The sequence below is a fragment of the Lasioglossum baleicum genome, unplaced genomic scaffold (genome assembly GCF_051020765.1).
Source record: "Lasioglossum baleicum unplaced genomic scaffold, iyLasBale1 scaffold0513, whole genome shotgun sequence".
NCBI lineage: Eukaryota > Metazoa > Arthropoda > Insecta > Hymenoptera > Halictidae > Lasioglossum > Lasioglossum baleicum.
The window spans coordinates 21910-36699 of record NW_027469573.1 but is presented as its reverse complement, the minus strand read 5'-3'; the positions used below and the strand labels follow the sequence as shown (position 1 = coordinate 36699).

Sequence of the window (14790 nt, the reverse complement as noted above, 5' to 3'; positions counted from 1 at the left end):
ATATCTGCATACAAATGCACTGATCTAGCACGCGAAACAGCGATACCGCACAGAAATACACTTCTGAAACAAAGAATCGTCGAATCTGACATAAGCTCGAATAAATTGTGATCGTGCTTGCCGTGTCGGAGTTTCTATTCCAATTTGGCATACTTGCCGGCAAATGCACTGATCTAGCGCGCGAAACAGCGATTCCGCACAGAAATACACTTCTGAAACGAAGAATCGTCGAATCTGACATAAGCTCGAATAAATCGTGATCGTGATTGCCGGTCGGAGTTTCTATTCCAATTTGTCATACTTGCATGCAAATGCACTGATCTAGCGCGCGAAACAGCGATTACGCACAGAAATACACTTCTGAAACGAAGAATCGTCGAATCTGACATAAGCTCGAATAAATCGTGATCGTGCTTGCCAAATCGGAGTTTCCGTGCCAATTTCGCATATCTGCATACAAATGCACTGATCTAGCACGCGAAACAGCGATTCCGCACAGAAATACACTTCTGAAACGAAGAATCGTCGAATCTGACATAGGCTCGAATAAATTGTGATCGTGCTTGCCGGGTCGGAGTTTCTGTGCCAATTTGGCATGTTTGCATGCAAATGCACTGATCTAGCACGCGAAACGGCGATTCCGCACAGAAATTCATTTGTGAAACAAATAATCGTCGAATCTGACATAACGTCGAATAAATCGTGATCGTGCTTGCCGTGTCGGAGTTTCTATTCCAATTTGGCGTACTTGCCTGCAAATGCACTGATATAGCACGCGAAACAGCGATTCCGCACAGAAATACACTTCTGAAACGAAGAATCGTCGAATCTGACATAACGTCGAATAAATCGTGATCGTGCTTGCCGGGTCGGAGTTTCAATTCCAATTTCGCATACTTGCATGCAAATGCACTGATATAGCACGCGAAACAGCGATTCCGCACAGAAATACACTTCTGAAACGAAGAATCGTATAATATGACATAAGCTCGAATAAATCGTGATCGTGCTTGCCAAATCGGAGTTTCCGTGCCAATTTCGCATATCTGCATACAAATGCACTGATCTAGCACGCGAAACAGCGATTCCGCACAGAAATACACTTCTGAAACGAAGAATCGTCGAATCTGACATAGGCTCGAATAAATTGTGATCGTGCTTGACGGGTCGGAGTTTCTGTGCCAATTTGGCATGTTTGCATGCAAATGCACTGATCTAGCACGCGAAACAGCGATTCCGCACAGAAATACACTTCTGAAACGAAGAATCGTCGAATCTGACATAACGTCGAATAAATCGTGATCGTGCTTGCCGGGTCGGAGTTTCAATTCCAATTTCGCATACTTGCATGCAAATGCACTGATATAGCACGCGAAACAGCGATTCCGCACAGAAATACACTTCTGAAACGAAGAATCGTCGAATCTGACATAAGCTCGAATAAATCGTGATCGTGCTTGCCAAATCGGAGTTTCCGTGCCAATTTCGCATATCTGCATACAAATGCACTGATCTAGCACGCGAAACAGCGATTCCGCACATAAATACACTTCTGAAACGAAGAATCGTCGAATCTGACATAGGCTCGAATAAATTGTGATCGTGCTTGCCTGGTCGGAGTTTCTGTCCAATTTCGCATATTTGCATGCAAATGCACTGATCTAGCACGCGAAACAGCGATTCCGCACAGAAATACACTTCTGAAACGAAGAATCGTCGAATCTGACATAGGCTCGAATAAATTGTGATCGTGCTTGACGGGTCGGAGTTTCTGTGCCAATTTGGCATGTTTGCATGCAAATGCACTGATCTAGCACGCGAAACAGCGATTCCGCACAGAAATACACTTCTGAAACGAAGAATCGTCGAATCTGACATAACGTCGAATAAATCGTGATCGTGCTTGCCGGGTCGGAGTTTCAATTCCAATTTCGCATACTTGCATGCAAATGCACTGATATAGCACGCGAAACAGCGATTCCGCACAGAAATACACTTCTGAAACGAAGAATCGTCGAATCTGACATAAGCTCGAATAAATCGTGATCGTGCTTGCCAAATCGGAGTTTCCGTGCCAATTTCGCATATCTGCATACAAATGCACTGATCTAGCACGCGAAACAGCGATTCCGCACAGAAATACACTTCTGAAACGAAGAATCGTCGAATCTGACATAGGCTCGAATAAATTGTGATCGTGCTTGACGGGTCGGAGTTTCTGTGCCAATTTGGCATGTTTGCATGCAAATGCACTGATCTAGCCCGCGAAACGGCGATTCCGCACAGAAATTCATTTGTGAAACAAATAATCGTCGAATCTGACATAAGCTCGAATAAATCGTGGTCGTGCTTGCCGAATCGGAGTTTCCGTACCAATTTCGCACATTTGCATACAAATGCACTGATCTAGCACGCTAAACAGCGATTCCGTACAGAAATTCATTTGTGAAACGAATAATCGTCGAATCTGACATAAGCTCGAATAAACCATGATCGTGCTTGCCAAATCGGAGTTTCCGTGCCAATTTCGCATATTTGAATTCAAATGCACTGATCGAGCACGCTAAACAGTGATTCCGTACAGAAATTTATTTGTGAAACGAATAATCGTCGAATCTGACATAGGCTCGAATAAATTGTTATCGTGCTTGCCGTGTCGGAGTTTCTATTCCAATTTGGCATACTTGCCTGCAAATGCACTGATCTAGCGCGCGAAACAGCGATTCCGCACAGAAATACACTTCTGAAACGAAGAATCGTCGAATCTGACATAAGCTCGAATAAATCGTGATCGTGATTGCCGGTCGGAGTTTCTATTCCAATTTGTCATACTTGCATGCAAATGCACTGATCTAGCGCGCGAAACAGCGATTACGCACAGAAATACACTTCTGAAACGAAGAATCGTCGAATCTGACATAAGCTCGAATAAATCGTGATCGTGCTTGCCAAATCGGAGTTTTCGTGCCAATTTCGCATATCTGCATACAAATGCACTGATCTAGCACGCGAAACAGCGATTCCGCACAGAAATACACTTCTGAAACGAAGAATCGTCGAATCTGACATAGGCTCGAATAAATTGTGATCGTGCTTGCCGGGTCGGAGTTTCTGTGCCAATTTGGCATGTTTGCATGCAAATGCACTGATCTAGCACGCGAAACGGCGATTCCGCACAGAAATTCATTTGTGAAACAAATAATCGTCGAATCTGACATAAGCTCGAATAAATCGTGATCGTGCTTGCCGAATCGGAGTTTTCGTGCCAATTTCGCATATTTGCATGCAAATGCACTGATCTAGCGCGCGAAACAGCGAGTCCGCACAGAAATACACTTCTGAAACGAAGAATCGTCGAAACTGACATAGGCTCGAATAAATTGTGATCGTGCTTGCCGGGTCGGAGTTTCTATTCCAATTTCGCATACTTGCATGCAAATGCATTGATATAGCACGCGAAACAGCGATTCCGCACAGAAATTCATTTGTGAAGCAAATAATCGTCGAATCTGACATAAGCTCGAATAAATCGTGATCGTGCTTGCCGAATCGGAGTTTTCGTGCCAATTTCGCATATTTGCATGCAAATGCACTGATCTAGCGCGCGAAACAGCGATTCCGCACAGAAATACACTTCTCAAACGAAGAATCGTCGAATCTGACATAATCTCGAATAAATCGTGGTCGTGCTTGCCGAATCGGAGTTTCCGTGCCAATTTCGCATATTTGAATACAAATGCACTGATCTAGCTCGCTCAACAGCGATTCCGTACAGAAATTCATTTGTGAAACGAATAATCGTCGAATCTGACATAGGCTCGAATAAATTGTGATCGTGCTTGCCGGGTCGGAGTTTCAATTCCAATTTCGCATACTTGCATGCAAATGCACTGATATAGCACGCGAAACAGCGATTCCGCACAGAAATACACATCTGAAACGAAGAATCGTCGAATCTGACATAAGCTCGAATAAATCGTGATCGTGTTTGTGCGGATCGGAGTTTCTGTGCCAATTTGGAATGTTTGCATGCAAATGCACTGATCTAACACGCGAAACAGCGATTCCGCACAGAAATACACTTCTGAAACGAAGAATCGTCGAATCTGACATAGGCTCGAATAAATTGTGATCGTGCTTGCCTGGTCGGAGTTTCTGTCCAATTTCGCATATTTGCATGCAAATGCACTGATCTAGCACGCGAAACAGCGATACCGCACAGAAATACACTTCTGAAACAAAGAATCGTCGAATCTGACATAAGCTCGAATAAATCGTGATCGCGCTTGCCGGGTCGGAGTTTCTATTCCAATTTGGCATACTTGCTTGCAAATGCACTGATCTACTACGCGAAACAGCGATTCGGCACAGAAATTCATTTGTGAAACGAATAATTGTCGAATCTGACATAAGCTCGAATAAATCGTGATCGTGCTTGCCGAATCGGAGTTTTCGTGCCATTTTCGCATATTTGCATGCAAATGCACTGATCGAGCACGCGAAACAGCGATTCCGCACTGAAATACACTTCTGAAACGAAGAATCGTCGAAACTGACATAGGCTCGAATAAATTGTGATCGTGCTTGCCTGGTCGGAGTTTCTGTCCAATTTCGCATATTTGCATGCAAATGCACTGATCTAGCACGCGAAACAGCGATTCCGCACAGAAATACACTTCTGAAACGAAGAATCGTCGAATCTGACATAGGCTCGAATAAATTGTGATCGTGCTTGCCTGGTCGGAGTTTCTGTCCAATTTCGCATATTTGCATGCAAATGCACTGATCTAGCACGCGAAACAGCGATTCCGCACTGAAATACACTTCTGAAACGAAGAATCGTCGAATCTGACATAGGCTCGAATAAATTGTGATCGTGCTTGCCTGGTCGGAGTTTCTGTCCAATTTCGCATATTTGCATGCAAATGCACTGATCTAGCACGCGAAACAGCGATTCCGCACAGAAATACACTTCTGAAACGAAGAATCGTCGAATCTGACATAGGCTCGAATAAATTGTGATCGTGCTTGCCGGGTCGGAGTTTCTGTGCCAATTTGGCATGTTTGCATGCAAATGCACTGATCTAGCACGCGAAACGGCGATTCCGCACAGAAATTCATTTGTGAAACAAATAATCGTCGAATCTGACATAACGTCGAATAAATCGTGATCGTGCTTGCCGTGTCGGAGTTTCTATTCCAATTTGGCGTACTTGCCTGCAAATGCACTGATATAGCACGCGAAACAGCGATTCCGCACAGAAATACACTTCTGAAACGAAGAATCGTCGAATCTGACATAACGTCGAATAAATCGTGATCGTGCTTGCCGGGTCGGAGTTTCAATTCCAATTTCGCATACTTGCATGCAAATGCACTGATATAGCACGCGAAACAGCGATTCCGCACAGAAATACACTTCTGAAACGAAGAATCGTCGAATCTGACATAAGCTCGAATAAATCGTGATCGTGCTTGCCAAATCGGAGTTTCCGTGCCAATTTCGCATATCTGCATACAAATGCACTGATCTAGCACGCGAAACAGCGATTCCGCACAGAAATACACTTCTGAAACGAAGAATCGTCGAATCTGACATAGGCTCGAATAAATTGTGATCGTGCTTGACGGGTCGGAGTTTCTGTGCCAATTTGGCATGTTTGCATGCAAATGCACTGACCTAGCACGCGAAACAGCGATTCCGCACAGAAATACACTTCTGAAACGAAGAATCGTCGAATCTGACATAACGTCGAATAAATCGTGATCGTGCTTGCCGGGTCGGAGTTTCAATTCCAATTTCGCATACTTGCATGCAAATGCACTGATATAGCACGCGAAACAGCGATTCCGCACAGAAATACACTTCTGAAACGAAGAATCGTCGAATCTGACATAAGCTCGAATAAATCGTGATCGTGCTTGCCAAATCGGAGTTTCCGTGCCAATTTCGCATATCTGCATACAAATGCACTGATCTAGCACGCGAAACAGCGATTCCGCACATAAATACACTTCTGAAACGAAGAATCGTCGAATCTGACATAGGCTCGAATAAATTGTGATCGTGCTTGCCTGGTCGGAGTTTCTGTCCAATTTCGCATATTTGCATGCAAATGCACTGATCTAGCACGCGAAACAGCGATTCCGCACAGAAATACACTTCTGAAACGAAGAATCGTCGAATCTGACATAGGCTCGAATAAATTGTGATCGTGCTTGACGGGTCGGAGTTTCTGTGCCAATTTGGCATGTTTGCATGCAAATGCACTGATCTAGCACGCGAAACAGCGATTCCGCACAGAAATACACTTCTGAAACGAAGAATCGTCGAATCTGACATAACGTCGAATAAATCGTGATCGTGCTTGCCGTGTCGGAGTTTCTATTCCAATTTGGCATACTTGCCTGCAAATGCACTGATCTAGCGCGCGAAACAGCGATTCCGCACAGAAATACACTTCTGAAACGAAGAATCGTCGAATCTGACATAAGCTCGAATAAATCGTGATCGTGCTTGCCGTGTCGGAGTTTCTATTCCAATTTGGCATACTTGCCTGCAAATGCACTGATCTAGCGCGCGAAACAGCGATTCCGCACAGAAATACACTTCTGAAACGAAGAATCGTCGAATCTGACATAAGCTCGAATAAATCGTGATCGTGCTTGCCGTGTCGGAGTTTCTATTCCAATTTGGCATACTTGCCTGCAAATGCACTGATCTAGCGCGCGAAACAGCGATTCCGCACAGAAATACACTTCTGAAACGAAGAATCGTCGAATCTGACATAAGCTCGAATAAATCGTGATCGTGATTGCCGGTCGGAGTTTCTATTCCAATTTGTCATACTTGCATGCAAATGCACTGATCTAGCGCGCGAAACAGCGATTCCGCACAGAAATACACTTCTGAAACGAAGAATCGTCGAATTTGACATAAGCTCGAATAAATCGTGATCGTGTTTGTGCGGATCGGAGTTTCTGTGCCAATTTGGAATGTTTGCATGCAAATGCACTGATCTAACACGCGAAACAGCGATTCCGCACAGAAATACACTTCTGAAACGAAGAATCGTCGAATCTGACATAGGCTCGAATAAATTGTGATCGTGCTTGCCTGGTCGGAGTTTCTGTCCAATTTCGCATATTTGCATGCAAATGCACTGATCTAGCACGCGAAACAGCGATTCCGCACTGAAATACACTTCTGAAACGAAGAATCGTCGAATCTGACATAGGCTCGAATAAATTGTGATCGTGCTTGCCTGGTCGGAGTTTCTGTCCAATTTCGCATATTTGCATGCAAATGCACTGATCTAGCACGCGAAACAGCGATTCCGCACAGAAATACACTTCTGAAACGAAGAATCGTCGAATCTAACATAAGCTCGAATAAATCGTGATCGTGATTGCCGGTCGGAGTTTCTATTCCAATTTGTCATACTTGCATGCAAATGCACTGATCTAGCGCGCGAAACAGCGATTCCGCACAGAAATACACTTCTGAAACGAAGAATCGTCGAATCTGACATAAGCTCGAATAAATCGTGATCGTGTTTGTGCGGATCGGAGTTTCTGTGCCAATTTGGAATGTTTGCATGCAAATGCACTGATCTAACACGCGAAACAGCGATTCCGCACAGAAATACACTTCTGAAACGAAGAATCGTCGAATCTGACATAAGCTCGAATAAATCGTGATCGTGCTTGCCGAATCGGAGTTTCCGTGCCAATTTCGCATATCTGCATACAAATGCACTGATCTAGCACGCGAAACAGCGATACCGCACAGAAATACACTTCTGAAACAAAGAATCGTCGAATCTGACATAAGCTCGAATAAATCGTGATCGTGCTTGCCGGGTCGGAGTTTGTTTGACGCGTACATGCCGCGAGCGGGAGACCGCGGTAAAGGATCGCTTGCCCAGAGAGAGATTTGAGGTCGAGGCTCCGATCGTAAGAACACGCTCACGTGTTTAGCGTTTTTCAACCATCAGCTGTGCGGATTTGACGTCGAACCGAGAGGAACGAACTCATAGGTAAACGCCGAGCCGACCGCGTGTGTACTAAACACGGCAGCAGTAACCATGAGGGGCATCCTTCGAGCTCGCCCGCTACCCGTTCTCGGTTCCTTTACCAAAACAGCGTCAACTGTCGAACTGTCGTCCAATGTCAGGAATTAAAACGTTTATTTCAAATTCCCCACTCCGTCCTAGTCCCGAACAACCAGCCTGCCCACTATAAATAGCAGCACAAATTCGCAGGTCTTGTCTTGTGTATCCGCTAGTATACCACCATACAACGTCGTCTTTCGCCGCGAGCAAATTAAAACCGTTCGATCTTTAAACGTAGCAATCCTCCGCGTCCGAAGCTGTAAGGCATCAAAAGCCCCGCGGAGTATTTTGTAATTTATACTATTATTCGTCAGTGGACAACTTCCTTGTACTTCGAAATTCATATTGGTAAATTAAAATTGTTGCGGAGGTCGTAGAAACTCGGCCTCCATTGAGTAATACGTTGAGCCTGAATACCACCTCGATTCCTTCCGCAGTAGAAACGATTGTTCGGTCATTTAAGACGCCGACACCTCAGTCAGGGTTCGGTGCAACAATTTGGTCCTTCGAGCCGGATTATCACTGCGGAATCCGCTGGAATCAGTAATTCGGACCGCGAAATCGCGAGTAAATATTCAATAGCAATTAACGTCGGTACCTCATAATCGCTAAAATGAATACTACGGTAACGGAGACGTTTGAAGCCATCCTCGAGAAGCAGATCCAGGCCTGCGGTCAGCTTAACAAGATCCTGACCAACACGAAGAAGAAAGGAGAATCTAACTTCACCAGTTCATACCTGGAGAACCGAATAAAGCTGTACCAGGAGACCTGGGAGAAGATTGAAAACCTCAACGGCTACCTACAGGCGGCAAGGAAGATGGACCATAGCAGGGAGGATCTCCCGTATTTCAAAGGGGAAACGATGGACCGGACGGAAGACGCCTACTTTGACGGCATGGACTATCTGCGCGGCCACCTCTCGCGCTTGAGACCACCGTGCAGCCCGCCGGCCGCCAATTCCACCCTAGCATCGCCTATTGGCCCGGTGAGTCATACACAAGTTGTCAAACTCCCAAAAATAGAAATTCCGTCCTTCGACGGGGACGTCGCGAAATGGCGACCATTCGAGGCCCGCTTCAACTCCGCCGTAATTACCAACCGAACGTTAACGGACTCCGTACGGTTACAATATTTACTCAGTGCCTTGAATGGCGAAGCGCTCGCGGCTGTAGAGCATCTTGATCTCGTGGACGACAGTTTCGCGATCGCGTGGGATCGGCTTCAGGAACTCTATGACAATGATCGCATCGTAGTTCAGGCGTTGCTTCACCGGTTATATTCGCTGCAGCCCATGAAACTGGAGCAACTCGACACATTGAAGCAGTATACGGTTCATTTCCGGAATGCACTCGAAGCACTTCATAAACTAGGGAAGAAGAGTGAGGACCACCATCTCGTATACCTTATAACGGGCAAATTCGATCGCGAGTTGACTTCGGAGTGGAATAAGCTCCTAGGGAATTCTAAGCAATATCCCACTTACAAGGAGTTAGAGGATTTCCTGCTCGCACAAGCTACGTCGGTCGAAGCAAACAACCAACCGGTCACTCCGCTCGTACCGGTTGCCAAGCTATCTGACCGTACGCGTCCTAAATCAAGTACGCACGTTATTGACGAAGCAAACCGTTCATGCCCTCCGTGTCCAGTTTGCTCGGAAACTCACTCGGTACGCGATTGCGCGATATTCCGGAAGCTGCGTCCTCTCTCGCGTTATGACCTGCTAAAAGACAGCCGCGTTTGTATAAACTGTCTGAGAGCAGACCATACCTCGTCGCACTGTCCAAGCACGAATGTATGTCGAGAGTGCCAAGGGAAACACCACACGATGCTACATCGCGGAGACGGACCGTCCGCCGGGAGACCCAGCGCTCGCGGCCACCCCAGATCCGTTCGGAGGCCCATGGACCACTCGACGCAGTCGACCGTCCCTTCGTCCACGCCAACGGTACTCTCGACCGTCGAAGTCGACGAAGGTCCATCCTTCTCCACGGAGATATATGATGACGTCGCCGCGTGCTTCGCCGAAACCGCTCCACCCGTAGGGAAAACCGTCCTATTAGCCACAGCTATCGTGAAGGTCTACGCCCCGGATGGCCGGTCGCGACTCGTGCGCGCGTTACTGGATCAAGGTTCACAATCATCCTTCATCTCAACGAACCTTGTTCAGAACCTCCAATTGAGGAAAACCCGATCGCCGATTTCCGTCACAGGACTCGGGGGTGACCACGCGAGTCACATTGACTACAGTACGTACATACGGATCGGTGCTACCGGAGCCTCAATGCCGGTCACTTCCACTCGCGCACATATAGTACGTCATATCTCGCGATACGTTCCACCTCCGATTCACGTGGAGAGCTACGCAGCGTTTTCTGACCTCGTATTAGCCGACCCCACTCCTGCGTCGAATCAGCGTATCGAATTGTTACTAGGGGCAGAATTGTTCAGTGAAGTCATCCGCCCCGGTATACGACACTCGCGACCGGGCGAACTCGTCGCTCAAAACACCGCGTTCGGATGGATATTGTCGGGAAAGTTGCACGGCACAGTCACCTCGCACCCCACGATAACGACACATCATGGGGTCACGGAGGATCCACTGGAGAAGGCCCTGTCTCGCTTCTGGGAAACAGAAACAATTCCAGAGTCTCGTCCTCTCACGCCGAAGGAGACTCACTGTGAGCAGTACTTCGCCGATACTTATACTCGCGACATCTCCGGCCGGTTTATCGTGCGTTTACCATTTTGTAAACCCGTTCCCGACGACTTCCTCGGGAATTCCTTCCGCGGAGCCGCCTCGTCGCTAAAACGCTTAGAACACACCTTCGAACGTAACGAGAAAGTCAAGCTAGAGTATAGTGCGTTCATACGCGAATATGAGTCTCTCGGGCACATGTCGCGCCTTGATAGAATCGAGAAGACACGATCGTACATCCCGCACCGCGCCGTCGTTCGCGAGGAAAGTCTAACGACCAAGTTACGCGTCGTATTTAACGCATCACACAAAACGTCGAGCGGTTACTCCCTCAACGATTTGCTGCTTCAGGGGCCCAAATTACAACACGACATCACCAAGATACTCCTCAGGTGGCGCCTCTACGAATACGTGTTCGTCGCGGATATCGAAAAGATGTTTCGACAGATCCTCCTACATGCGGACGACAGGAAGTACCAGTGCATCCTCTGGAACAACATGACAACAAACGAACTCGAGGCATATGAACTAAATACGGTCACGTACGGCACAACAAGCGCCCCGTATTTGTCCATGAGAGTAATTCGGGAGCTGAATAATCTTGAAGGAGCCAATTTTCCGCTCGCGGCGCCGGCGCTCGAAGAGAACATATACGTCGACGATGTCTTCCTCGGAGCACCAGACAGAAAACTGTTGGAAGAAACACGCATACAGGTGTGTGAGCTGTTGGCGCGAGGAGGTTTCAACCTGCGTAAGTGGGCCGGCAACGATCAGGACTTACTCAGAAAAATTCCGGCCTCAAATCATTCCCATGCTGTGGATTTACGGATCTTTCATGAATCCAACTTAAAAGTCCTTGGAATAAAATGGACCCCATCGGACGACGCATTCTCCTTTGATCTGCATCGCTTCGTAGCCCGCGACGTTTCAATGACCAAACGTGAGTTATTATCGGAAATCGCGACGCTTTATGACCCATTGGGCTGGTTATCTCCGGTGATCGTACGGGCAAAGATCCTCATGCAACAGCAATGGCTCGAAAAGATCGACTGGGACAATAAGGTTTCGGACACTACGCAAGAGACTTGGAATTCGTTCTGCATGGACTGGCGCGCTCTTAATGCAATGCGGATACCACGTTGGATACGTTACGGCCCGGACTTGCTCGAGATGCAGCTTCATGGCTTCAGCGACGCTTCCAATGCGGCTTACTCATGTGCGATCTACGCACGGGTGTCCTCACTCAGTGGCAATACGTACACCACGCTGCTTGCAGCAAAATCACGAGTTGCACCAATTAAAACACTGTCAATACCCGTCTTAGAATTGAGCGGAGCTGTAATGTTGACCGACGTAATGGACCATGTGATTCGATCCCTTCAAGTAGCCGCGAGTCGAGTCGTATGTTGGACGGATTCAACCATCGTCCTTGCCTGGCTTCAGAAACACCCCGCCACCTGGAAAACCACGGTCGCAAACCGGACCTCGAAAATCCACACGACGCTACCAACGGCAATCTGGAAGCACGTACCGACGAAATCAAATCCTGCCGATTTAAATTCTCGCGGAGTCAAAGCAGCGGATCTTCTCGCGTCGACCTTTTGGATCGAGGGACCGTCGTGGTTAAAGGAGAACGAGCAACAGTGGCCACCTCAGCAAAGGTACGACACGGAAGAAGGAAGAAGTAAGGCCGCAGTCCTCACGACTACGCACCTCGAGGAATGGGACGTCCTGCTTCGAATTTCCACTTGGCCTCGCTTAATCCGGGTGTTCGGTTACGTGCAACGATTCATTGACAAAACGCGTCACAAAACCGAAGCCGAACAGGCTTACCTAACCGTCTCCGAACTTCGAGCAGCGGAAACGAAAATTCTCAGGACAATACAAATGCGCACATTCTCAACGGAAATCACCGCGATCGCGAATTCCAAGAGTTTAAATTCGCGATCCCCTCTCTTAAAACTCAACCCCTTCTTGGATACTTTCGGTATTCTACGAGTAGGGGGCCGGCTGCGAAATTCATTCCTGCCCTGGGAAACGAAACACCCCATTATCCTGCCAAAGCATCACGTGTCGGAACTAATTCTCCTGGATGCGCATTTGCGCACGGTACACGGCGGCACTCAAATAACGGTGTTTACCGCGCGGCAGAAGTATTGGATCATCGGTATCCGTGATTCCGCGCGCCGGATTATTCACCGCTGCGTAAGATGTGCCCGATGGCGGGCGGAGACCGCCACGCAAATTATGCAGGACCTGGTGCCGGCTCGTTGTCGCCCTTCTGCCCCGTTCGCGAATATCGGGATCGACTACGCGGGCCCTTACCAGGTGCGAGACGCAGCGGGACGCGGTAAACGAGCGCACAAGGCATACATCGGAGTATTCATTTGTCTCGCGACTCACGCCGTTCACTTAGAACTGGTCCATGATTACTCGACCGATGCGTTCCTCGCGGCATTCGACCGATTCATCTCACGTCGGGGAATACCGCGAACGATTGTCTCAGACAACGGCACAAATTTCGTCGGTGCCGCTCGCGAGCTCGCCCGGGATTTCGTCACGATCGTCGGGTCACCGGACATTAAAACTCGATGCTCGGAACTACACGTCGACTGGTCCTTTTACCCCCCGGGCGCCCCGCATCACGGTGGAATGCAAGAGGCCGCGGTACGCTCCGTCAAGCATCATCTGCGGCGTATAGTCGGGACCTTCACCCCCACCGCAGAAGAAATGACCACACTGCTCTGCAAAATTGAGGCTACTCTCAATTCGCGCCCTTTAACTCGAGTAAGAGACGACGTAGATTGTCTCGAAATATTGACGCCAGGACATTTTTTAATAGGCGGACCGTTAAACGCGCGCCCAACGCCCGCCGTTATCGACGAACCAATAACACATCTTTCGCGATGGCAAAGTATTCAGAAATTCCATGAATTGCTCTGGATAACGTGGTCGCGAGAGTATCTGCAGGAACTCCAATCCCGTTACAAGTGGTCCAGCAAGCAGAAGCAGATACAGGAAGGGGACATCGTCCTCCTTGAAAATCCAACTATGCCGCCAAACAAATGGGAAATGGGGCGAATTCAAAAAACGTTCCCCGGAAAAGACGGAAACGTTCGAGTCGTCGAGGTCCGTACGAAGACCTCAGCATATCTTCGTCCCATTACCCGGCTGTGCATCTTGCCCGTTAACTAACGTTGAGTCCCGCACTCCCCGTTAACCAATTACCGAGTCTGTTACAGGAACCTATAAAACCTCAAGGGACAAAGGAATTACGCAAACCGTAGTCTCGCCGGCTACCAGCAAAGACATCGCATTCAACGAAACAACAGGCACCCTAAAACGCAGACCAGTAGCCAGCTCAGTACGGGTGGACGCTTCCAGCTCACGACTATTCCAGCTGGGCAAGATTCGTACGCTGCGTATTACATGTCGATTGCGCGTTCGCGCAAGGCGGGCGGTATTGTTTGACGCGTACATGCCGCGAGCGGGAGACCGCGGTAAAGGATCGCTTGCCCAGAGAGAGATTTGAGGTCGAGGCTCCGATCGTAAGAACACGCTCACGTGTTTAGCGTTTTTCAACCATCAGCTGTGCGGATTTGACGTCGAACCGAGAGGAACGAACTCATAGGTAAACGCCGAGCCGACCGCGTGTGTACTAAACACGGCAGCAGTAACCATGAGGGGCATCCTTCGAGCTCGCCCGCTACCCGTTCTCGGTTCCTTTACCAAAACAGCGTCAACTGTCGAACTGTCGTCCAATGTCAGGAATTAAAACGTTTATTTCAAATTCCCCACTCCGTCCTAGTCCCGAACAACCAGCCTGCCCACTATAAATAGCAGCACAAATTCGCAGGTCTTGTCTTGTGTATCCGCTAGTATACCACCATACAACGTCGTCTTTCGCCGCGAGCAAATTAAAACCGTTCGATCTTTAAACGTAGCAATCCTCCGCGTCCGAAGCTGTAAGGCATCAAA

General features: G+C 48.0%; 1 protein-coding gene across 1 annotated transcript; it reads left to right on the top strand.

Moving 5' to 3' along the window:
* Positions 1-8727: 8727 nt before the first annotated feature.
* LOC143220234 (uncharacterized) lies at positions 8728-14312 on the top strand (the record flags this gene model as incomplete). The annotated part of the gene is made up of 2 exons (XM_076445927.1): positions 8728-13945; positions 14055-14312. Coding segments are annotated over exons 1-2 (5476 nt in total), but the record flags the coding sequence as incomplete, so codon positions are not given.
* Between the last annotated feature and the right edge of the window lie 478 nt (positions 14313-14790).